Source organism: Mesocricetus auratus, unplaced genomic scaffold (genome assembly GCF_017639785.1).
Source record: "Mesocricetus auratus isolate SY011 unplaced genomic scaffold, BCM_Maur_2.0 Super-Scaffold_100022, whole genome shotgun sequence".
NCBI lineage: Eukaryota > Metazoa > Chordata > Mammalia > Rodentia > Cricetidae > Mesocricetus > Mesocricetus auratus.
Genome location: NW_024429203.1, coordinates 31,957,128 through 31,975,987, shown reverse-complemented (window position 1 = coordinate 31,975,987; position 18,860 = coordinate 31,957,128). Strand labels below are relative to the sequence as shown.

The 18,860-nt window shown below is 44.7% G+C and overlaps 1 protein-coding gene across 1 annotated transcript; it reads right to left on the bottom strand.

Moving 5' to 3' along the window:
* Positions 1–324: 324 nt before the first annotated feature.
* Poglut3 (protein O-glucosyltransferase 3) lies at positions 325–17,027 on the bottom strand. Its single transcript, XM_005069537.4, has 8 exons — positions 16,765–17,027; positions 13,189–13,386; positions 11,197–11,483; positions 10,011–10,227; positions 7,967–8,163; positions 6,163–6,357; positions 4,331–4,435; positions 325–3,193 (listed from the first exon to the last, which is right to left on the bottom strand). The coding sequence occupies exons 1-8, from the start codon at positions 16,961–16,963 to the stop codon at positions 3,068–3,070; spliced, it is 1,524 nt and encodes a 507-aa protein (XP_005069594.1). The 5' UTR covers positions 16,964–17,027; the 3' UTR covers positions 325–3,067.
* Positions 17,028–18,860: the final 1,833 nt, after the last annotated feature.

The following is an 18,860-nucleotide window of genomic DNA, read 5'->3' as shown; positions in this document are numbered from 1 at the left end:
ACATAACAGAGGTGACAGTTAAAGCAGAGATGGCTCAGGGGTTAGGAGCACTGGCTGCTCTTGAAGACCTGGGTTCAATCCCCAGCACCTACATGGCAGCTCATAAGCTCCTGTAACTCCAGTTCTGGGGGATCCTACTCTCTTTTTTGGCCTGTGTGGGCACCAGGCATGCATGTGGGGTACTAACATACAGACAAGCAAAAACTCATACACAGAAAATACTTTAAAAAATCATTATAAATATCATGTTAGATTAACTCATAGACATACCAGGGAGCAGGAAGTGATTGATAATCGTTATTAAAACAAATACATGGTTTCCAATTTTTATTAAGAAAATCTGTTTTATTTAAAAAAGAGTATATAATAAAATCACATGGTAAAATTTCAGACATAGGTTTTCAATATTGGCATCATGGAAAACATCAGTATCATTTTCTTTTCCTTCTTATGTCCTCTGTGCATTTATTCTTTTACCATGTTGACATCTTTAGTTTCCAACTTGATTTATATCCATAGTTAAAAAACAATTTAAATACTATAAAAAGGTATAAAACAAAAAATTCCCTTCTCTCCATACCGTCCCCAGTACTGGCAACTTGTCCTTCAAACTCATCCATTTCCTTTTGTCTTTGGCAAACTGTTTTCACATTCTAGGTCCTGTACCTTTGGTCTTTACCGAACACACTGTGGAAAGTTCTCATTACAGCATAGTTAACACTGCCTTCCCCTGGTCAGTGGTGTATTTGCTTCCCCAACTGCCAGTGTCTGTTTGGGCAGTGTCTGTTTGGGCAATGCATTTACTATCGATGGGTGACAGCCACTTAGAGTGATTGAAGCCACAAGCATTGGTGACAGTTTATTCAAATGAGCACAACTATATCTTTTTAAAGATTTTATTTAACTTATTTATTTTATGTGCATTGATGTGAAGGTGTCAGGTCCCCTGGAACTGGAGTTACAGATAGTTGTGAGCTGTCATGTGGGTGCCGGAAGTTGAACCTGGGTCCTCTGGAAGAGCAGTTAGTGCTCTTAACCACTGAGCCATCTCTCCACACAACTATATCTTTACATCCTTGTATCCCTCTCCTTTCAACAAAAGTCAGATTTTAAATATTTTTGTTGAAATTAAAATTTCATTTTATCATTGTTCTGGTCCTCCCTCTAGCCTCCCCCAGGTGGTCCCCTTTTCTCTCTCTCAATTCATGGCCTCTGAAGATATATTCAAGCCAATAACACAAAAGCCATGTAAAACTCATTTCAAAGGCTGTGGTCAAGCTGGAGAAATGGGGGACTGTCTAGATTTCTTAAAAGACTTGTTTCAGTTTGGATGGGAAATGTCCCCTGCAGGTTCATGTCAAAGACCCTGTCTCTGGTGGAATGCTCCAAAATGAGGATCGTGGGGGCCCTGGCAAGTCAATAGAAACGGCTAATTTGTCTCAACGTCCTTTAACTGTTAGGATGTTCATCGCCAGACAACATCAACCTAAAAGACTTAACGTGTCTATAACAAACTACCCTTTGCTTTCTGGGCCTGGGGTTACAGAGGTAGAAACGAGGGAGACAGCCTTTCTTTCCATAACCCATTTCCATAATGCCCTCCTCTCTGTGCACAACAGATACAGACTCACGTGCACCAGGGTGTGGCCTCAGGACAGCTTGTCCTACTATAGTTCATACTACACAGGCAGGTTTTAAATAGGTGATGGGATATTTGGCTTGATGATTCATTTCTATGGTCTGGTTAAAAATACACATTCCTGTGTTGTTATTATTCCCCGGGAGAACAGATATGACTAAATGATTGCCCCAGTCCATGGAGCACTTTGACTCTGGGGGCTCTAAGAGCATTCGGTCATGATCTGCATCTCGACTCGATGGTGCTCTGAGGAATTAGACTCGAATTTATGGTATGAGACTTAGATCTCGACCCTGCCCTAAGAGGCAGAGGCAAGTACCAAAGCCTTTATCTTAACGGTGCAAGCCACTGAGAGGACTGTGAATCCAGGGATGGCCCTGCCTCTGCCCTGGGCTTACTAGTGAATCCCAGGATGCTGAGGCTTCCTGAGGCCGGTGGAGCAGTTTTTGAGGACATTGTTTTGGAGGGACAAAAATAATTAAGATCTCACACTGACAACTGTTATTTCTTATATTCCTAGTATATAGATGATAAAGACACCCACAGGATGCCACCATATACACTAATAGCTATGCTGTCTTTAATAGGTACACAACCCGAACAGGTTGTGACTTACCAGTGTAAGATACAATTTCCCCCAATTCTGGCAAAAACTTAGCTGAGAAGATTTAAACGATACAGTGTGTTCCTCCACCATCTCCACGCTAGTTTTGATAGCAGCAGCCCGTTCCTTAGTTAACCTCATCAGACCCTCCAGCAGGAGGCTGCCGTCACTGACCATCAAGAACAGCTGGCAAGAGGAGAAACTACACAGGGAGGGAAAATAAAAACTCCCCCAAATACTTTCCCTTCATAATTGAATGTAAAAGTAAGTGAACAAAAGATAGAAACAAACCAGTGAATGTGATATCCACAAATTCCCAGGTGATTTATATGTTTTTTTATCTACTATGATGCTCAAATGAGCAGTTTTCACCCCAAATAAAATGAATATCCAAAGGTATTTGGTAATACTGAAACTCATGATCTTTCTGCCTCATGAGAGCATCTTAGCATCTCTGTGCATTTCTTTTTTGCTTTGGCTTTTTTTTGAGACAGGGTTTCTCTGTGTAGCTTTGGCTATTCTGGAACTTACTCTATAGACCACGCTGGCCTCAAACTCACAGAGATCTACCTGCCTCTGCTTCCCAAGTCCCGGAACTAACGGTGTGTGCCACCACTGCCTGGCTGATTTGGCTTCTTGATAAAATCCAACTGGGTAGTCTGGGCTGGCCAGGAAATCACCATGTATCTGAGGCAGGCTTTGCACTACAGAAATCCTCTTGCTTCGCCTCTAGAGAGCCTGGCTCGTCTGTTTCTCCACAGCTTGCCATCTTCACAAGTCTTAAAGATGCAGCAGCATACAAAGGAGTGTGAAGCTGGGCCTCCTTAAAGGTCTTCCCTCTCTGGCCTCTTCCTGTGGCACTGGCAAACAGATGTGCCATCATCCGGCTGGGGGACAATTTCCATTCCATCACGTATCATGGGCTTGCTGGCCTGGCGCTCGGCGTATTTCTGAAATGTTTCGAAGCAATGGAAGGTTTAGTTCATGCTTCATTCTAGTCCCACCTCCCACACATTCCTACCTCAGTCACGGTGTTTCTGACCCAAACCAAAGGTCTGGCCTCTTCTAATCCCACAGTTACATTTTAACTTTACTTACTACAAATGCTGGTGAAACTCCCATAGGCTGGCATGGAACCCTAATCTACACTTCCGTGTAAATGGGACACCTCTAGAAAAGAGATGCCAAGCAAAATGCCCCTGGGTGGAACAAATGGAGGTAGCACTTATCCTGCATTCTAATGAACAATTATCTTGTTGTATTTTCATGACAGCAAGCCCAGGTGGCGAGCATCTCCAGATAGAGTGCATAGATGGCCACTTCCATCTATCCTGGAGCGCTGGAGTTATAACCACACCAAGAGGCCCGTGCAAAACATTCATTTGAAGAGTCTTTCACTCCCTTCAAGCTTCCACTTGGTTATGTATTCCTAGTATTGGGCTAATGCCAACAAAATAGAAATATAACTAAGGGAGACTAACTAACACGTTAGAGGTAGAAGCTCCTACCATTAAAATTAAAGCCAGGGCTGGTAAGATGGCTTAGTGGGTAAAGCTGCCTGCCGCCGGTCCTTAACACCCTGTTTCAAGCCCTGGGACCTACATGGTGGAAGGAGAGACCAACTCCAGTAAACTGTCCTCTGACCTCCACAGGTACTAACTCCAAGCTCACAAAATAAATCACTAAAGTGTAACTGAAATAAAAAATATTAAAACTAGATTAGTACACAGGATGGAACCCATGTAAGGATGGCAAGCCAGGCATGTGTTGGGGGGGGCGAGGGGAGTGGGATAAGACTTGCCTTTATTCCACCCACAAAGGAAGGACCATCTTTACGAATCAACCACCAGGGGGCGCACACTGACAAGATGTGAGGCGCCCGTAATTAATTTACTTCCATGGCCTCCAAGAAGAGACATTAAAAGTGTGGAGGATCCAAAGTCCTTTTCCCCCTCAGGCTGGAGTCTCAGCGGAACCCACCTTCTTTCCACAGCTGCCCCGATCCCCTCAGGAAGCATGGTACAAAGTGTCCAAGCCACGCACGTGGTCTAAGGACTCCCACCCATCAGGTTGAACCCTGAACTGACCTGTAGTACTTTGTAATAATAACAGAAGAGTCTGGGTGGCTGGAGCAGGTCCCTAGCAGTTAACTGTCCTTCTTTTGCGATCTTCTTTGCTTCTTCATCATTTTCCTAGAAGGAAAGAATGAAAATGGCTGCCGTAGCCCACAGAGAAAGCTAGATCCCAGTGCGAGGGAGGTAGGCGAGGTGAACGCCGGCAGCACGGAGAAGTAGACTGCAATGGGCCATAACTTACGGAGGAGGCCAGGGGACAGTTCACTAATATCTGTTAAAGGGACAAGATCATAGGACCGGACTCCACGGGCCTCACTGGCCTCTTCTGGAGCTTCCCTACCTACCCAGGGAAAAGGCCTGCGTCCATCATCTGCCTCCCCAGCGGTGCCCTCTGTCTAAGAACAGAATGGACCAATTACCATGTTAAAACGTCTTTTAAAAGCTTCCGCGCAGCTTTAAAGGCAGCACGCCTTTAATCCCAGCACTCGGGAGGCAGAGGCAGGCGGATCTCTGTGAGTTCCAGGCCAGCCTGGTATATACAGAGCGAGTTCCAGGACAGCCTCCAAAACAATACAGGAAAAAAAAAAGGGGAGGGGGGAGATGGCCCAGCAGTGGATCTGAGTCCCGCTCCCAGCACCCACCTTTGTGGTTCTCAGCTCTAGCTCCAGGGGGTTTGAGGCCTCTGGCCTTTGAGGGCATCTTCATTCAAGTGCACAGACCTCTACACCGACACATTAAAATTAAAACTAATAAAAATGTGATTCTCATAAAGCTTCATTCAAATATGCAGAGACAATGTTCTGTTACAAAGCAGTAGCCACAAAAGACTAACGCTGTTGTAATTAAAAAAACTCACTCACTAGTACTCACCGGCTGTAGTGCCAGGAATAACCAATGCTCCTAATTGTAGTCATGGGGAACACTTGATTTCCTGCAAACTACTCATAGGAAAAACTATTTGCTGGCAATCGTGGATCTTAGGAAAAGCCAGAGCAATGATTCTGATCCATCATTCCCATAATGAAATATTATTTCTCAAAACTTAAAAAAATGGAAAAATGTTATAATAGAAGAATAAATTTTTAATTTCATAATAAACCACAATAGTTTTTAATACTGTTCCTTAAAGAAAAGGAACCCCTGTTTTATGGGAATTTGCTCTTGGGGTGCTGTGTAGCATGTGTTGGGTAAGGACTTGTGGGGTTTTTTTTCTTCCTATATGTGGGAAAGAGGAATACCAGATTTGCCTGGAATGTTCTCTTAATATATAATATGAAAGCAGTCTTTCAACCCTGGCCTTTTCCATCTGTAATTTGCATTCTGTGTTTTTGTTTTGCATATATAAATGCAAACAGTGAATCATTTAGAAAAATCTATATTGCATATGACCCTAGACTTCAAATCTAACCTTCAGCAATGTTGACAGAGGGCATACAAAATGATTCTGCTGTCCTTTCTTTCTCTTTTCTATGTGTACATGTGTGTATCTACACGTGGGTTTGTGTGCATTGAGTGCAGTGACCACAGAAGCCAGAAGAGGTCATCTGATTCCCTGGAGCTGGAGCTACAGACCCCTATGAGTGCTGGGAACCAAGGGCCTTTGGAAGAGCAACAAGTGCTCTTAACCATGCAGCCATCTCTCCAACCTCTGATGTCTGTTCATTAGCTATTTAAAAGGAACAATGTGTCTGGTTTTTTTAGTTTGTTTGTTCTTTTATTTTTAGAAAATCATACTTCCTTTGATTTTTATTTCACTACGATACATTAAGTCCTGATGGAACACAGGTCTCCCGTATTAATAACTTGGATATTGACCAAGAAAAGGAAAATTGCATTGAACATACCTTGGCCCATTTCACTTTCTCCAGAAGGTCACTGAGGTTTCTTTTAATGGGAACGTAGTGCTTCCAAGGCCTTAGTGCCACATAGAAATGTTCATAATATGGGGAGTCCTGCTTCAGAACCAGGCTGTCTCCCAGCATGAGATACGGATACCTGTATGCGGCCACTGTTCCATCCACATTCACCTGGTACTTGTACTAGAAGGTTAAAAGCAAAAAAGCCTCATAAAGCCATTTGCTTTGCTTCTGTTTCTCATCAGTATTTCACAATTAAACAGAGGGATGATCTCCACTTTCCCACATCTGTGTTCGCATTTCACTTGTCTTCCGTTGTCTCTTTGTATAAAAATGGTAACCAGCCTGTAACAGCTCCCTTGCAGAAGGTTTTAGAACTAGAAACAAAGGCTTGTTTCAATTACATCTGTGAAGCAGACAGTCTAGACTTCTGTAATCAAGGCAGGTTCTAAAACTATTGTCAAAGTTCTAAATTTTAATATTCTGAAAGAAATATTAATTATCAATTTTCGTGTATATGTAATTTCATTTATTCTTTACACTAAACCCACCAAATGAAAAGGCATTGTCCCTATTTTAAAGTTTACAGGCTGATAAACTGGAGTTTATGTAAAATAGAGTTTACGTCTTACCAGCCTGTAAGCTGTAGGTAAGATGACTCAGTGGGTAGAGGAGCTTGCTGCCAAATCAGATGATTCAAGTTCAATACCCAGGACCCACATGGTAGAGGAAGAGAAGTAACCTTGGTAAGCTGTCTTCTGACCCCCCCCACACACACATACACACACACTGATAAATAAGTGTAATAAAAACTAGTTGACAGAACCTGGAGAAGCCGTTACTTCATTGGCATATATTGGGATAATAAGTTCTGATTTCCATTTCAAAAGCATTTATCAAAGGCATGAAATCCAATTTAGTTATAATATAAAGCACGTTTTTTTGGGGGGGTGTTTTTTACAAGTGAGAAAACTGGTATACATAGAAATTTATAAACATTCTGAATGCAAATTCACTGTTTTCTTCATCATAGAAGCCCTGAGATGAAGATGATCCATTCCCAGCTATGGCAACTCCTTTTCTTCCTTGATTCCATTCCCCCTCTTTCTTTTCCAGTGCTGGAGACCAAACCTATGCCTCTCACATGTAATGGAAGATTATGCACTGGGCTATACCCTAACCTCTTAATAATTTATTTAAAACATGATTTATTAAATAGTAAGTACGATGTGTTTCCTAGCCAGTTAGGTGTGGGTTTCATGATAACACTCTAAAGGAGGGGCACAGACATGTATGTGCATGCATACCACACACACACACACACACACACACACACACACACACACACACACGCATGCACGCACGCACACAAACATCAAGGGCAGGCATCACAGGTTATCAGGGCCACTAAGAGATGAGGGGTCACAGGCAGGACCCGAAGTCCAGCTCTACCGCCTATTTTGCATATATAAAAATGAATACTCCTTTTATCAAAGATCACTTGAGATCACTTCATGTAAAAGACACTTATCTTTGCAGCTTATTAAGTCAAAGGGAAAAGTCACAATAAATACATATACACTTCATGTTAGCTCTTACATTAAGCATTAAATATATTCTAGGTTATTTGGTAAACAAAATTAGCAGAGACAAAACTGTCAGAGTTGAGTGATCCCCTCGACAGGAAAGTGTGAAAGTGACATTAGCTACAAACCGAGGCAACCTGCTTGAACCACCTATTTGTAGACTTTGGACACAGTTCATTATTTCATAGCCATAGGAAGACTCATACCTTAAAGAAATCAAAGAAACCCATCAACTTGGCTTTTCCAAGCTCTTTTTCTTTCTCTTGGAAAAAGAAATATCCTGTAATTCCTGCATCTAGCAGCTGTGGATTTTCTTTGGACAGCTGTACCAACTGCAGCCTCTCCTCCCGGCTATCTCTACCTCGGAAGAAAGCTTTCTCTGTTTTATTGATCCAGGAAGGCCCTAGAAGTTTGAGGCCATAAAAAATTATGATTAAGAATCTGAAATCAAAAGACAGTACAATGCCCTTTAATCTACCATTCTCATTTAAAATATTGATACTCGTCACAAACTCACTTTGTAACATAGATGCTGTTTCCAAAATATCTAGGACTGAGTTGTAGTCTGCCAGAGGTGCTTTCAGAGGCTGTCTGTCTGTTTGCTCCAGCCCCTCCCATTTACCTACCAACAACAGCTCACGTGGGCACTGCTGTCCACCATGTTAAACACTATTATCAGGCCAAGCTCAAAGCAAGCAGAGGTTCTGCAATTTTTCTACTCCCAGGCCATAGCTGCTTCAATCCTTCATGTTTCATAGTCACACATGAGCTAGGCTTTTGTTTTTATATGAGGTCAGCAGACTAAGCAACCCCAACAGATTTTTAGTTCATATTCCTCTCTTTACTTTTATTTTATGTGCATATGCATTTCGTGTATGTCTGTGCACTATGTGCATGAAGTGCCCACAGAGGCCACAGGAGGGAACCAGATCTCCTGGGATTGGAGTTACAGATTGTTGTACATCAAGTGGGTGCAAGGAATTAAACCTGGGTCCTCTAGAAGAGCAGTAAGTGCTCTTACCGACTTGGCCATCTCTCTAATTCAACGACTCATACTTTTGAATAGAGGGAAATACTTTTCTTTGATGCTATTAAGTGTAGTTATATAGCCCACTATATTCACATAGGTATATGGGGAGTTTGAGATCGGATCTTACTATATATTGCTGGCTGGTCTGCTACTGCTATATAACCCAGCCAGATCTCTAACTAACTACTCTCTTCCTGTCTCAGGCTTCCAAGTGCTAGAATTACAGGCATGAGCCACCATGCCCAGCTCTCTATTTATATCTTCTCTTTTTAAGAAGGGAAATAATTTAGAAGAATTAATTTCAATCTCTAAGAAGACCTCTTATATCCTAAAGAAAGATGTTGGCTAAATGCCTATCACAGCCTCAGGGACATCACAAGACGCAGAAATCAGAGGGGTTCAACCTTCTCAGCATACTCAGAAAGTCACTTATCAGATTGAAAGTAGGCCAACTTTAATTTCATATGGTCTTCTTCTCATTTTCATTTACCTTTTCTCTTCATGATATCATTAGATACTTTGCACAAATCTCTGATCTTGTCCCCCAAATAACAACAAATCGAAGTAGAGACTGGAAAGGACAAAGCCAAGTTTTTTGCAGCCCAGTGAGTTTCCAAAAAATGGGCACTGTGTCATAAATGGAAGGCATCATAAAAAGAGAGAAAGGATTCCAATTTGAAAGACTCACGAAGCACATAAAAACAAAATGAGAGACTTTCTGACGAAGTACTGGAGGATGGGTTCACAATGCCCCAATTACACCATGATCACGACCCTCTTAAGAGTTTTCACAATTTGCTCTCATTTCATCCAGTAATAACAAGCAACGGAGTCAGAATTAAGTGACAAGTTTACCAAATATACATATTACTTAAATACATTTAATGTTTTGGTTTAGCTTTTCATATAAGTATAATTAAATGCAGACTTGGTTTACAAATGACTAAACTCAAAGAAGAGACCGTGAATATAGGCTTGGGTGTTATTTCCCTAAACTTCGTGCTTTTCATTTTCAAAATAGAATCCTAGACATTCTCTTTTGGCCTTAGGGTGTTTCCCCCCCCCACACACACTTTGCTATGCTGGGAATGGAGCTTGAGCCCTCGCACACAGAAAGTAAGGAGGGTTAAGCGTGTACATCTATTCTTTCTGATTAAACATTCCCTTCACCTTTTTACCCTTAATGTTTTCCCCCAGAGAATTAATTAGCCTTGGCTTACCTGTATTTCCCTGAACAGAGAGGAGATCATTTGTGACACCCCTCATTGCTTCAAGTGTGGAATGGGTGACATCATATGTTGGAAGGATAATGTCTCTTGAATCCAAGGAGCCGCACCAGGAAATGATAGGTATAGGTCCAGGAGTATCATTGACTTTTCGATGCTCCAAGGGCCAATCTCCCAGGTTAATATAAAATTCTAAATCTGGGAGGGTGACCTACAAAAACAAAAGCACAAACATTAGTGCTGGGAGGTACCAAATGCCCAGTCTCTTGGCTATGCTTGTAGATGTGTGGAGGTCAGGGGTCAATCTTTGGTGTTTCTCCTCAAGAGCTAGCTACCTAATTTGCTTGTTTGCTTTTTGGTTTTGAGACATGGTCTCTCACTGGCCTGGATCTTTCTGCGGTGGTTAAGCTGGCTGGCCTCTGAGCCTTGGGGATCCACCTCTGTCTGCTTCCTCAGCACTGGGATTACAAGCACATGCTGTCACCACTGGTCACACGGGTTCTGAGGGTTAGACTCAGGTCCTAATGTCCCTTAGTACTGACAGAGAAGACCACGGAGACAGTGAGACAAAGGAGAAGAAAGTCTCCGGCTGAGGGTAGTGCAGAGCAAACTCATTTAACGGGGAGTCGGCCACCTTTCTCCAGAGGTGGCATTAAAATGCAATGTCACAGAAGTGGGCATATAGAGAAGTGTGAACATGTGGCTTTGTGACCACGCTCCAGCTGCCTATGCAACGGTCTTCAGTCGGACCTAAGCCTTTCCCCACCCTCGCCATGCCCTCTTCCACCTTTGCCTTTAGAACCCTCCACCCCGTTTCCATGCCCACGACTGATCCTCCAGGGAGGTCCTCTTGCTTGGAATGCTGCATCAATTTCCTTCCTAAGAGTTCTGACTCCCACCTCCCTCAACTTGAACACAGTCTATACAACTGCCCAAATCTCTACACCCGGCACGAATGTCACCATTCACCTTACCAGAATCTGTAGACTAGGAACAAGAGCTATGTTCTGGCCTGGCATTCAGAGCCTCACTCTCCCACTCTAGTTCATACTCAAGTCCCACAGGCCTCAGTTCAGGATTACAGGCACTCTCACTGGTCTTTATAGTTCTAAGTATGTAACTGTAGCAACAAAATTTTTAAATGATACTATTTTTGGAATCCATTCATTAATTTTCATACCTTTCTTGCCAGTGACAGCAAAATTTCATCAGAGAACATTTTGAAGTCTGTGTATTTCCCCAAAGATCTCCGGTGGATGCGGTTGTTGACAATTGTGTAATGAACAACAGCCCCCCGCTCGTCCCCGAATCTTTTGGGGACTTCCTTCAGCATCTGCTGGAGATCGATGCTGGGGAAGGAAGTAAAATCTTGCTCGATCTGTGGTTCCGTGGCTGGACAGGACAGAGTTTTCTGCCAGGCCTGAGGATCCTCTTCTGGGCAGTCGCAGTACTCATGGTACACGGGTCCTAGGGAGGCGAGACACACACACACACACACACACACACACACACACACACACACAACACCACCCTGAGTTAACAAGGAGGTGTGAGCAAATCTGAAAACTACTGACAGAGCCAAAACTATCTGAGACAAATGATGTCAGAGTCGCACTCTGTCCCCTCAGGAGGCACCTTAGACAGACTGTGCAGTGTGCGCTTCCTCCCAAAGGAACACACTCCAGTCACATTCGATTCTAGTGAGGTATAAGTAATTAATATATAACGACTTCATTTTAGCATGCAAAAGGAGAGCTTCCTGACTTTCAGACATTCCAACGTAGAAACAGTGAGTTTTTGAGAAAATGGAGGACCTTTCCCTCAAAGCCTCTAATGCTGCCTCAGTCGGCATATCTCAGAGAAAGATGTATTTAGAAAACAACGTATGCAAACCTGATATGTGATCTCAGGACACATTCACATTTAATATAAAATTAAATTTTCTTGGGGATTTATTTATGATCTTTGGAAACAGTCTCATGTAGTCTGGGTTGGCCTTAACTCCTGCTCCTCCTGCCTCTACCTCCTTGAAGTGCTGGAATTACATGTCAAATTCAGCCTGATGTTTTTTTTTCAAAGATTTCTACTTCAGGCCAAGACCAATAAGAGGCACTGACTTACTCTTTCACCTGAAACTGGTGAACAAAGCCTGGCATAGCTGATGCACTCAGTTTTCAGACTGCGGACATGAGGCAAAGAGGGCAGGGGTGAGTCTGGGGGGTGGACACCAGCAAGGTCACTGGACTTGCTGCTTAACTGGAGCACCGGAAGAGGGACGAGGGCGTGGCTGAACGAGCAGTCTCACCGGGTAGAGGAAAGCGGAGAGTGCAGAGAAAACAGGGAAAATGACCTGGGAAGACAGCGTATGTGAAGGGTGGGAACTCAACATGGAAAAGCCTGGAAACGTGCAGGACTCTGTTCATGAGTAAACATCCCGCCCTGTGATCTGGGCATCTGTGAGATGAAACCACCCAACACAGGAGGAACCATCCAGAACACTGCGGGTGGGGCGGGTACCCCACTCCACAGGGCAGGGAAAGTGCCTGGATCAGCCAGGCTGCAAAGTCTCTTCATTCTTGGGACTTGGGGAGCCCATGTTCTCAGTCCTTGAGAGTAACTAGCCTTAGATTAAACATGGCGCAATTCCATCTAGCAAACGGTAAAAACTTAAAGGATCAAGTTATGTTCAGTTAACTGTCACATCCCAGGAATAAAGCTTAGGGAAATTAAAAATGGCATCAAGAGATTAAAAAAATACACTGTAGGGAATTAGTGGTAACTTGGCATTGCAGGAAAAAAGATGAACAACAAAAAATTAGCAATAGGAATCATACAAGATGAAACAAAAATATTTTTTAAAGATTTATTCTAGGTGTGTGAGTGTTTTGCCCACATGTATGTATGTGCATTACATGCATGTCTGGTACCTGCAGAGGTCAGAAGAGGACATTGGGTTCTCTGGAAGTGGAGTTACATTTGACTGTGAGCTCCCGTGTGAGTTCGGGTCCTCTGCAAGAGCAACCAGTGCTCTCCAAACCCAGGAAGTGACGATTTTTCAAAATGCCAAAAATGATTTTAAAGAAGTTTGAGCTTGACTGCAGGGTCATCACAAGCCATTCTGAAAAGCATGCATCCCACACAAGTCTAGGTTCAGACGACGAACAACCCTTACCTCTCAGAATGTAGGGAGACTGAGCCACGTGCTCACTACCATAGAGCACCTCTATCCTGAGGCCTGCGTGCGCAGTCTCGTGCATCCTGTATCTCACCAAAAATGTTCCATCATTCCTGTCCAAAGGTTTAGGAACGTAAATTCGGACTGACTCTTTAGGTGAGAGGGACTTTACCACTACTTTGAATTGAGTTTGACCTGGAAGCAAAAGAAATACAAATAACATGACCATTTCCTGATTACTATGTCTCAAAGATGAGACAGGGATCTTAGTACAGAAGCTTCTTTGCCCTTCAGTGTTCATGGTAAATCATGTTCAGTTCAGGCTGGAAGGTCCTTGAGGCCAGCAACTATGTCTGACCCATCCTGAAGCCGAGGATCTGACTTAACATGGGAGTCATTAACTATTCATTAACGACAGTGAATGAAAACCTTAACTCACTGAAGAAAGTAACTTTCTGCCTACTTGGTCTTTTCTCCTCTGACTACCATTCAAGCAGTTAACAGTCCACACTCTAAAGGTGATGGCCCTATGGCAATTCAACTTTCTCCCTGTAAAACACACACGTTATTTAATGTCATTTAAGTGTCTAGCAGCCCTCATTTCTGAGAAAGTGTCCCGTTTTGTTAAATTTGTTCTTTGACAATGTCTCATGGTATAATGCATACTGACCACTCTCACCCTCAGCCCTCGCCAGTCCCCTCCCACCCTTGTTTACCCCTCCCCTTTTCTACACATCTCTTTCTGATTTTCATAGCTACTCATTTTGTTTTGTGGCCCACTGTGTCTAACCAGGGCTGTCTGTGTGGCAACGGAGTTGGAGCTATCTATTGGAGCCTGGTGGGCTCAGCATCAGGTATGCAGCAGGTGCGCAGCTGAAGATGGGGCTGGGCGGTGGTGGCGCACGCCTTTAATTCCGGCACTGGGGAAGCAGAGGCAGACGGATCTCTGTGAGTTCGAGGCCAACCTAGTCTTCAAAGAGAGTTCCAGGACAGTCTCCAAACCTACAGAGAAACCCTGTCTTGAAAAACAAACCAAACAAAAAACCACAACTGAAGGGTCCCTCTCCCAGAACCTAATAGTAGTTTGGAAGTGAGGGACAGGGCTCCATAAACCCTGTCCCCTCATTCTGTGACTGATGGTTGGTAGGACCAGTCGTATGTGGGCCTAGTGCAGTAGCCACAGTTTTGAGTTCATGATTGCAAAGGTTGAGTCTAGAGCAGTGGTTTTCAACCTGTGAGTTGTGACCCCTTTGGGGGCATCTTTCACAGGGGTCACCTAAGGTCATCTGCATATCAAATATTATATTATGGTTCACAGCAATAGCAAAATTACACTTACGAAGTAGCAATGAAAATAACTTTATGGTTGGGGGGGCACCGCAGCATGAGAACTGTATTAAAGGGTCACAGCGTTAGGAAGGGTGACAACCATTGGACTAGAGGATGGCATTTCAAAGCCCATCACTTTGTCTTCTGGCTCTTATATACTTCCTACTTCCTCTTCTACAAAGTTCCCTGAGCTCAAGAGAGTCTGAAAATTTCTTTTTAAATTGAAATTGAATTTGTAAATTCTTTGTGTTTTTTCTAGCCTGCCATCAGAAAGGCAAACCGAGGGGCAGGAGAGATGGCTCAGCAGTTAGAAACACTAACTTCTATTCCAGAGGACCCAGGTTCGAGTTCCAGCACCCACGTGGTGGCTCACAACTGGCTGTAACTCCAGTTCTAGGGGATGTGATATCTCTTCTGGCCCAAGACTAGCAGACATGCACATGGTGGACATATACATTCAGGCAAAATACCCATACACATAAAATAAAAACTTTTTTAAAAAGAAAGATAATGTGTGATACAGCAGACTGAAAAGCTGGGTGGCACATACCTTTAATCCAACACTCTGGAGGAAGAGACAGGTGGCTCTCTGTTAGCTGAAGGCCAGCCTGGTCTACATAGTAGACTCTAACTCAATAAATAAAAAAATGAGAAAAAGAAAAGTATAAAACTATTAGAAACCGGTACTTTAAGTGCTTCAGGAAGTGTATTAGCAATGGGGACCTTGTCTGCCAGGACTGTTTAGAAAGTTTATTAAAGCTCCCTGTAGTTAGAGGGAAAGGGACCTTACATTAGCAACTAGAGTGTCCCAGAAGACCAAAATGTTATGCCCTAGGACTACATAATCCTCCAAATATGTCTGACTTCCTGCCATGGACATACTCCAAGATCCATTCATGCACTGCAATCATATTAAGAATTTTTTTCTCTCTCACTATAAAAACATTATGATCTATTTGAGCTAGAGAGATGACTCAGTGGTTAAGAGTGCTTCCTACTCTTCCAGAGGACACATGTTCAGTTCCCAGCAACTCTATTAGGCAGCTCACAAGTGCCTCAAACTCCAGCTACAGCAGATCCAGTGCCCTCTTCTGGTCTCTACACGCACCTGCACACAAGTCACACACACACACACACACACACACATCCATATACATAAGATATAATCTTTGCAGAAAATTTTATTTGGGAAAAAGAATCCAAAAAGGAACTAGGGGGTAAAATCCATACTCTCTTGCTGTAACCACAGAAGTGTATGTTTGTGTTCATTTATTTATTACAAACTCGGAGTGATACTATCTCATGGTTTGAATCCAAAACATGCCCCACAGGCTCCTGTTGAACACTTTCTCTGCTCTTGCACATCTGCATGCCTGTCCAGAAAACCCTCAGCCTCCAAACTCCTACTCTCCAAGGCTTCCCAGACTTCCCTGGGCCTACCTGTGGTTCTTCAATATTTGCACCATGCTGCACACACCCCATTGCAGTAACCTGATAGGTCAGTTGCTTATCTATGTTCTCAGTAGAGTCTAAGTTTTCTGATAGACAGACATTACTCCAGGGTTACCAAACACACAGTGACCTCCAAGAACATTAAGTTCCCATTGCGCTGTGGAGGAGGTAGGCCCTGGACCATTTTATCTCTGCTGGCAAAACAGGGACCCTGTTAGGAGCAGCCTTAAATTTAGACACAAATTGGCAAATCCTGACAGGCAACAACTTGAAACGCCAGATGTGGGAGCAGGACCCTGCAGAGATTCAGGACAAGACTACTTAGTTTCACAGATTCCTGTGGTGATTCAGGACAAGACCCTCCCTAGCCCCGTTTTTACTTAGTTTCACAGATCCCTGTGGTCTGCATTTAATAAATCAAAAGCAAAAGGAAAGCCTGCGTACAAGAAGGCCCTGCACTGCCGGCCTGGGAGCGCACAAGTCAGGGAGGAAGGCACTCCCTGCAGGCCAGGGAGGACCGTCTGCACCACGTGATTGCACCATCGCTCCCCATAGGACAGCACGGGCGCCCTTTACGCCGTTTACCCCAACGTCAGTCATTGCGCGGGACGTGTGGCCTGGCCCTTGGAGTTAGTCACCCCCACGGACCTAGGTGGCGTCTCCCGCCCTCGTGGGTTTCAGGGAGGAGGGAAGGGAGCATCTGGGAGGGGAGAGAGGGCGACACCCACAGTGCGGATGTGGCTGTGTCTGAGGACAGGGACGCAAGGGGACGGGACCGCGACCGGCACTGACCTGGCGGCGAGCTAGTGAGGTTCCGGCCGTCCGAGTCCACCGCCTGCAGGAAGAAGTAGCGCACCGGCAGGACCGCGGTGGCCTGCAGGCCGGGGCCCCACGCCAGGCTCCGCGGTGCGCTCACTCGCGCCCCGGCCCCCGCGGCCCCCAGCAGGGCGAGCTGCAGCCACAGCAGCGGGGCCGGTGGGACGCCGTGCATGGTCGCCGGCTCTCAGCTCCGCTGGCCGGGGAGGGGCAGGAGCGCCAGGCTCGAGGGGACACTCGGGGGGCGGGCCTCTGCCTAGAGCCGCCCCGCGCGGGCCCTGCGCGCACCCCGGCACCGACAGGGTGTTGGCGTGCCTCTGGCTCGCCAGCCCTCTACTAGTTGCTTGAGTTTGTCAGGAGTTTCGAGAAAGGCCGTTTTGTTGTTGTAGTTGTTACCGTTTTCACTTATTTTCATATTTTACTTTGATTTTCCTTTTGAGAAGGAAGTCACCCTCTGTAGCCCAGGCTACTTTTGAACTGATGGCAATCCTTCCTCCCCAGCTTTTCTCCAGTAAGGTGTGTAAGCCACCTTGCCCTGTAGAGAAACCGACTTTTAATTAATTAATTGATTGGTTGCTTGATTGAGGCGGGGTCTCACTATGTAGCTCCTGCTGGCCTGGAACTCTATATATAGATCGCCTGGCCTTTTACTCACTGCTGTCCATCTGCCTCTGACTCCCAACTGTGGGGGTTGAAGGTGGGCACTACCACGCCCATCCTGAAAAGTAGAAAACAACAAAAAACGGTTTTAAATGTTACAGACTCAGGTTTGGGGTGTGGCTTAGTGGTCTGTGAGTGCTTGGCAGGTTCAAGGCCCAGCGTTGGTTCCTTCCACAACTGAACTAGAGGAACGACTTCCCTGTGAAGAAGTTCATTGGTTTTGGTTCACACGGAGGCTGGCCGGTTTCATGTATTTTGTGTTTGGCCGTCTCTCTCAGTGGAGTCCCAGGAGTGTGGTTCCCTCTTTCAGACGGTGTTTTCAGAGTGTCCGTTGATTTGGGATGAACAAGGCCCTTGGGCAGCAGAAGGCAAGGTCTGGACCTTGCCTTGAGCTGTGTTGTGTGGGCAAGCTCCTCTCCCTGTGTGGGCACCTTCTCTCCCTGTCCCTTTGGAAAGGTACAATGGGTAGCCTGGGTGGCCCCCACTCCTCAGTCTCAAGGCCTAAAAGGACGTTTTCCCCTACCCCCCATCCCGCCACCGTCCACTCCCAGATTGCTCATTTTAGCCTATTATTTTTCCTCATTTGCATTAAACTCCTAGGAAATATTGTCCCCAAACTGAGAAATCTGGAGGGACTCATCCTACAGAATGGACACAGGGCTTTTGACCCCTCCGGGTAGCTCTCCACCCAGAGCGTGCCAGAACCAAGACCTGAACAGCCCTGGGCCAGTCCCAGGCTTTGATTGGGCGCCTGAGCATATTGAACTTGGGGTCAGGTCGCTGACCCAATTACCAACCACAGGTTAGGGCAGAGAGGCTGGTGTGAAGAAAGCGCCCGGATGCCTGTGTGCACTCCACAGTGCCCAGGAGTTGGGCTAGCCTGGCGTTCACCACTGGAGGTTACAGACAGCACGCTGTAGTTTAGAAGCATCAACAGGAACTGGTAATAAGTCACAAGTAACTGTAGGGCTACAGTGTAGTGTAACTTAATGTGACTTCCACTGATCGTTTTTTTCCCTGGAGTTGTTTGAATGCTTTGATGGAATGCCTGCTCTGTTCCAGTTAGCATTTAAACACACACAGACACACAGACACACACACACACACACACACACACACACACACACACACGGTCCCCCCTACACATACAAAACAAACCCAAGAGCCTATGTAGAACACATTTTTTCACACTCTGTCAAAATTGGACTTCAATTTTTCTTTCCCAGAGAAGTGAGCTGGGGAGTTATCTGGGTGATGGGGAATCACAGCCTAAGAAATTATATAACACTTGAGGTAACACCTGTTTAAGGGAACCATCAAGCAATTGATTCCTGTTACTGCAACCAGTCAACCTATCAACACTAATGAAGTTTCATTGAATCAAGTAAAATTGCCATTTAAAAAAAAAGAAG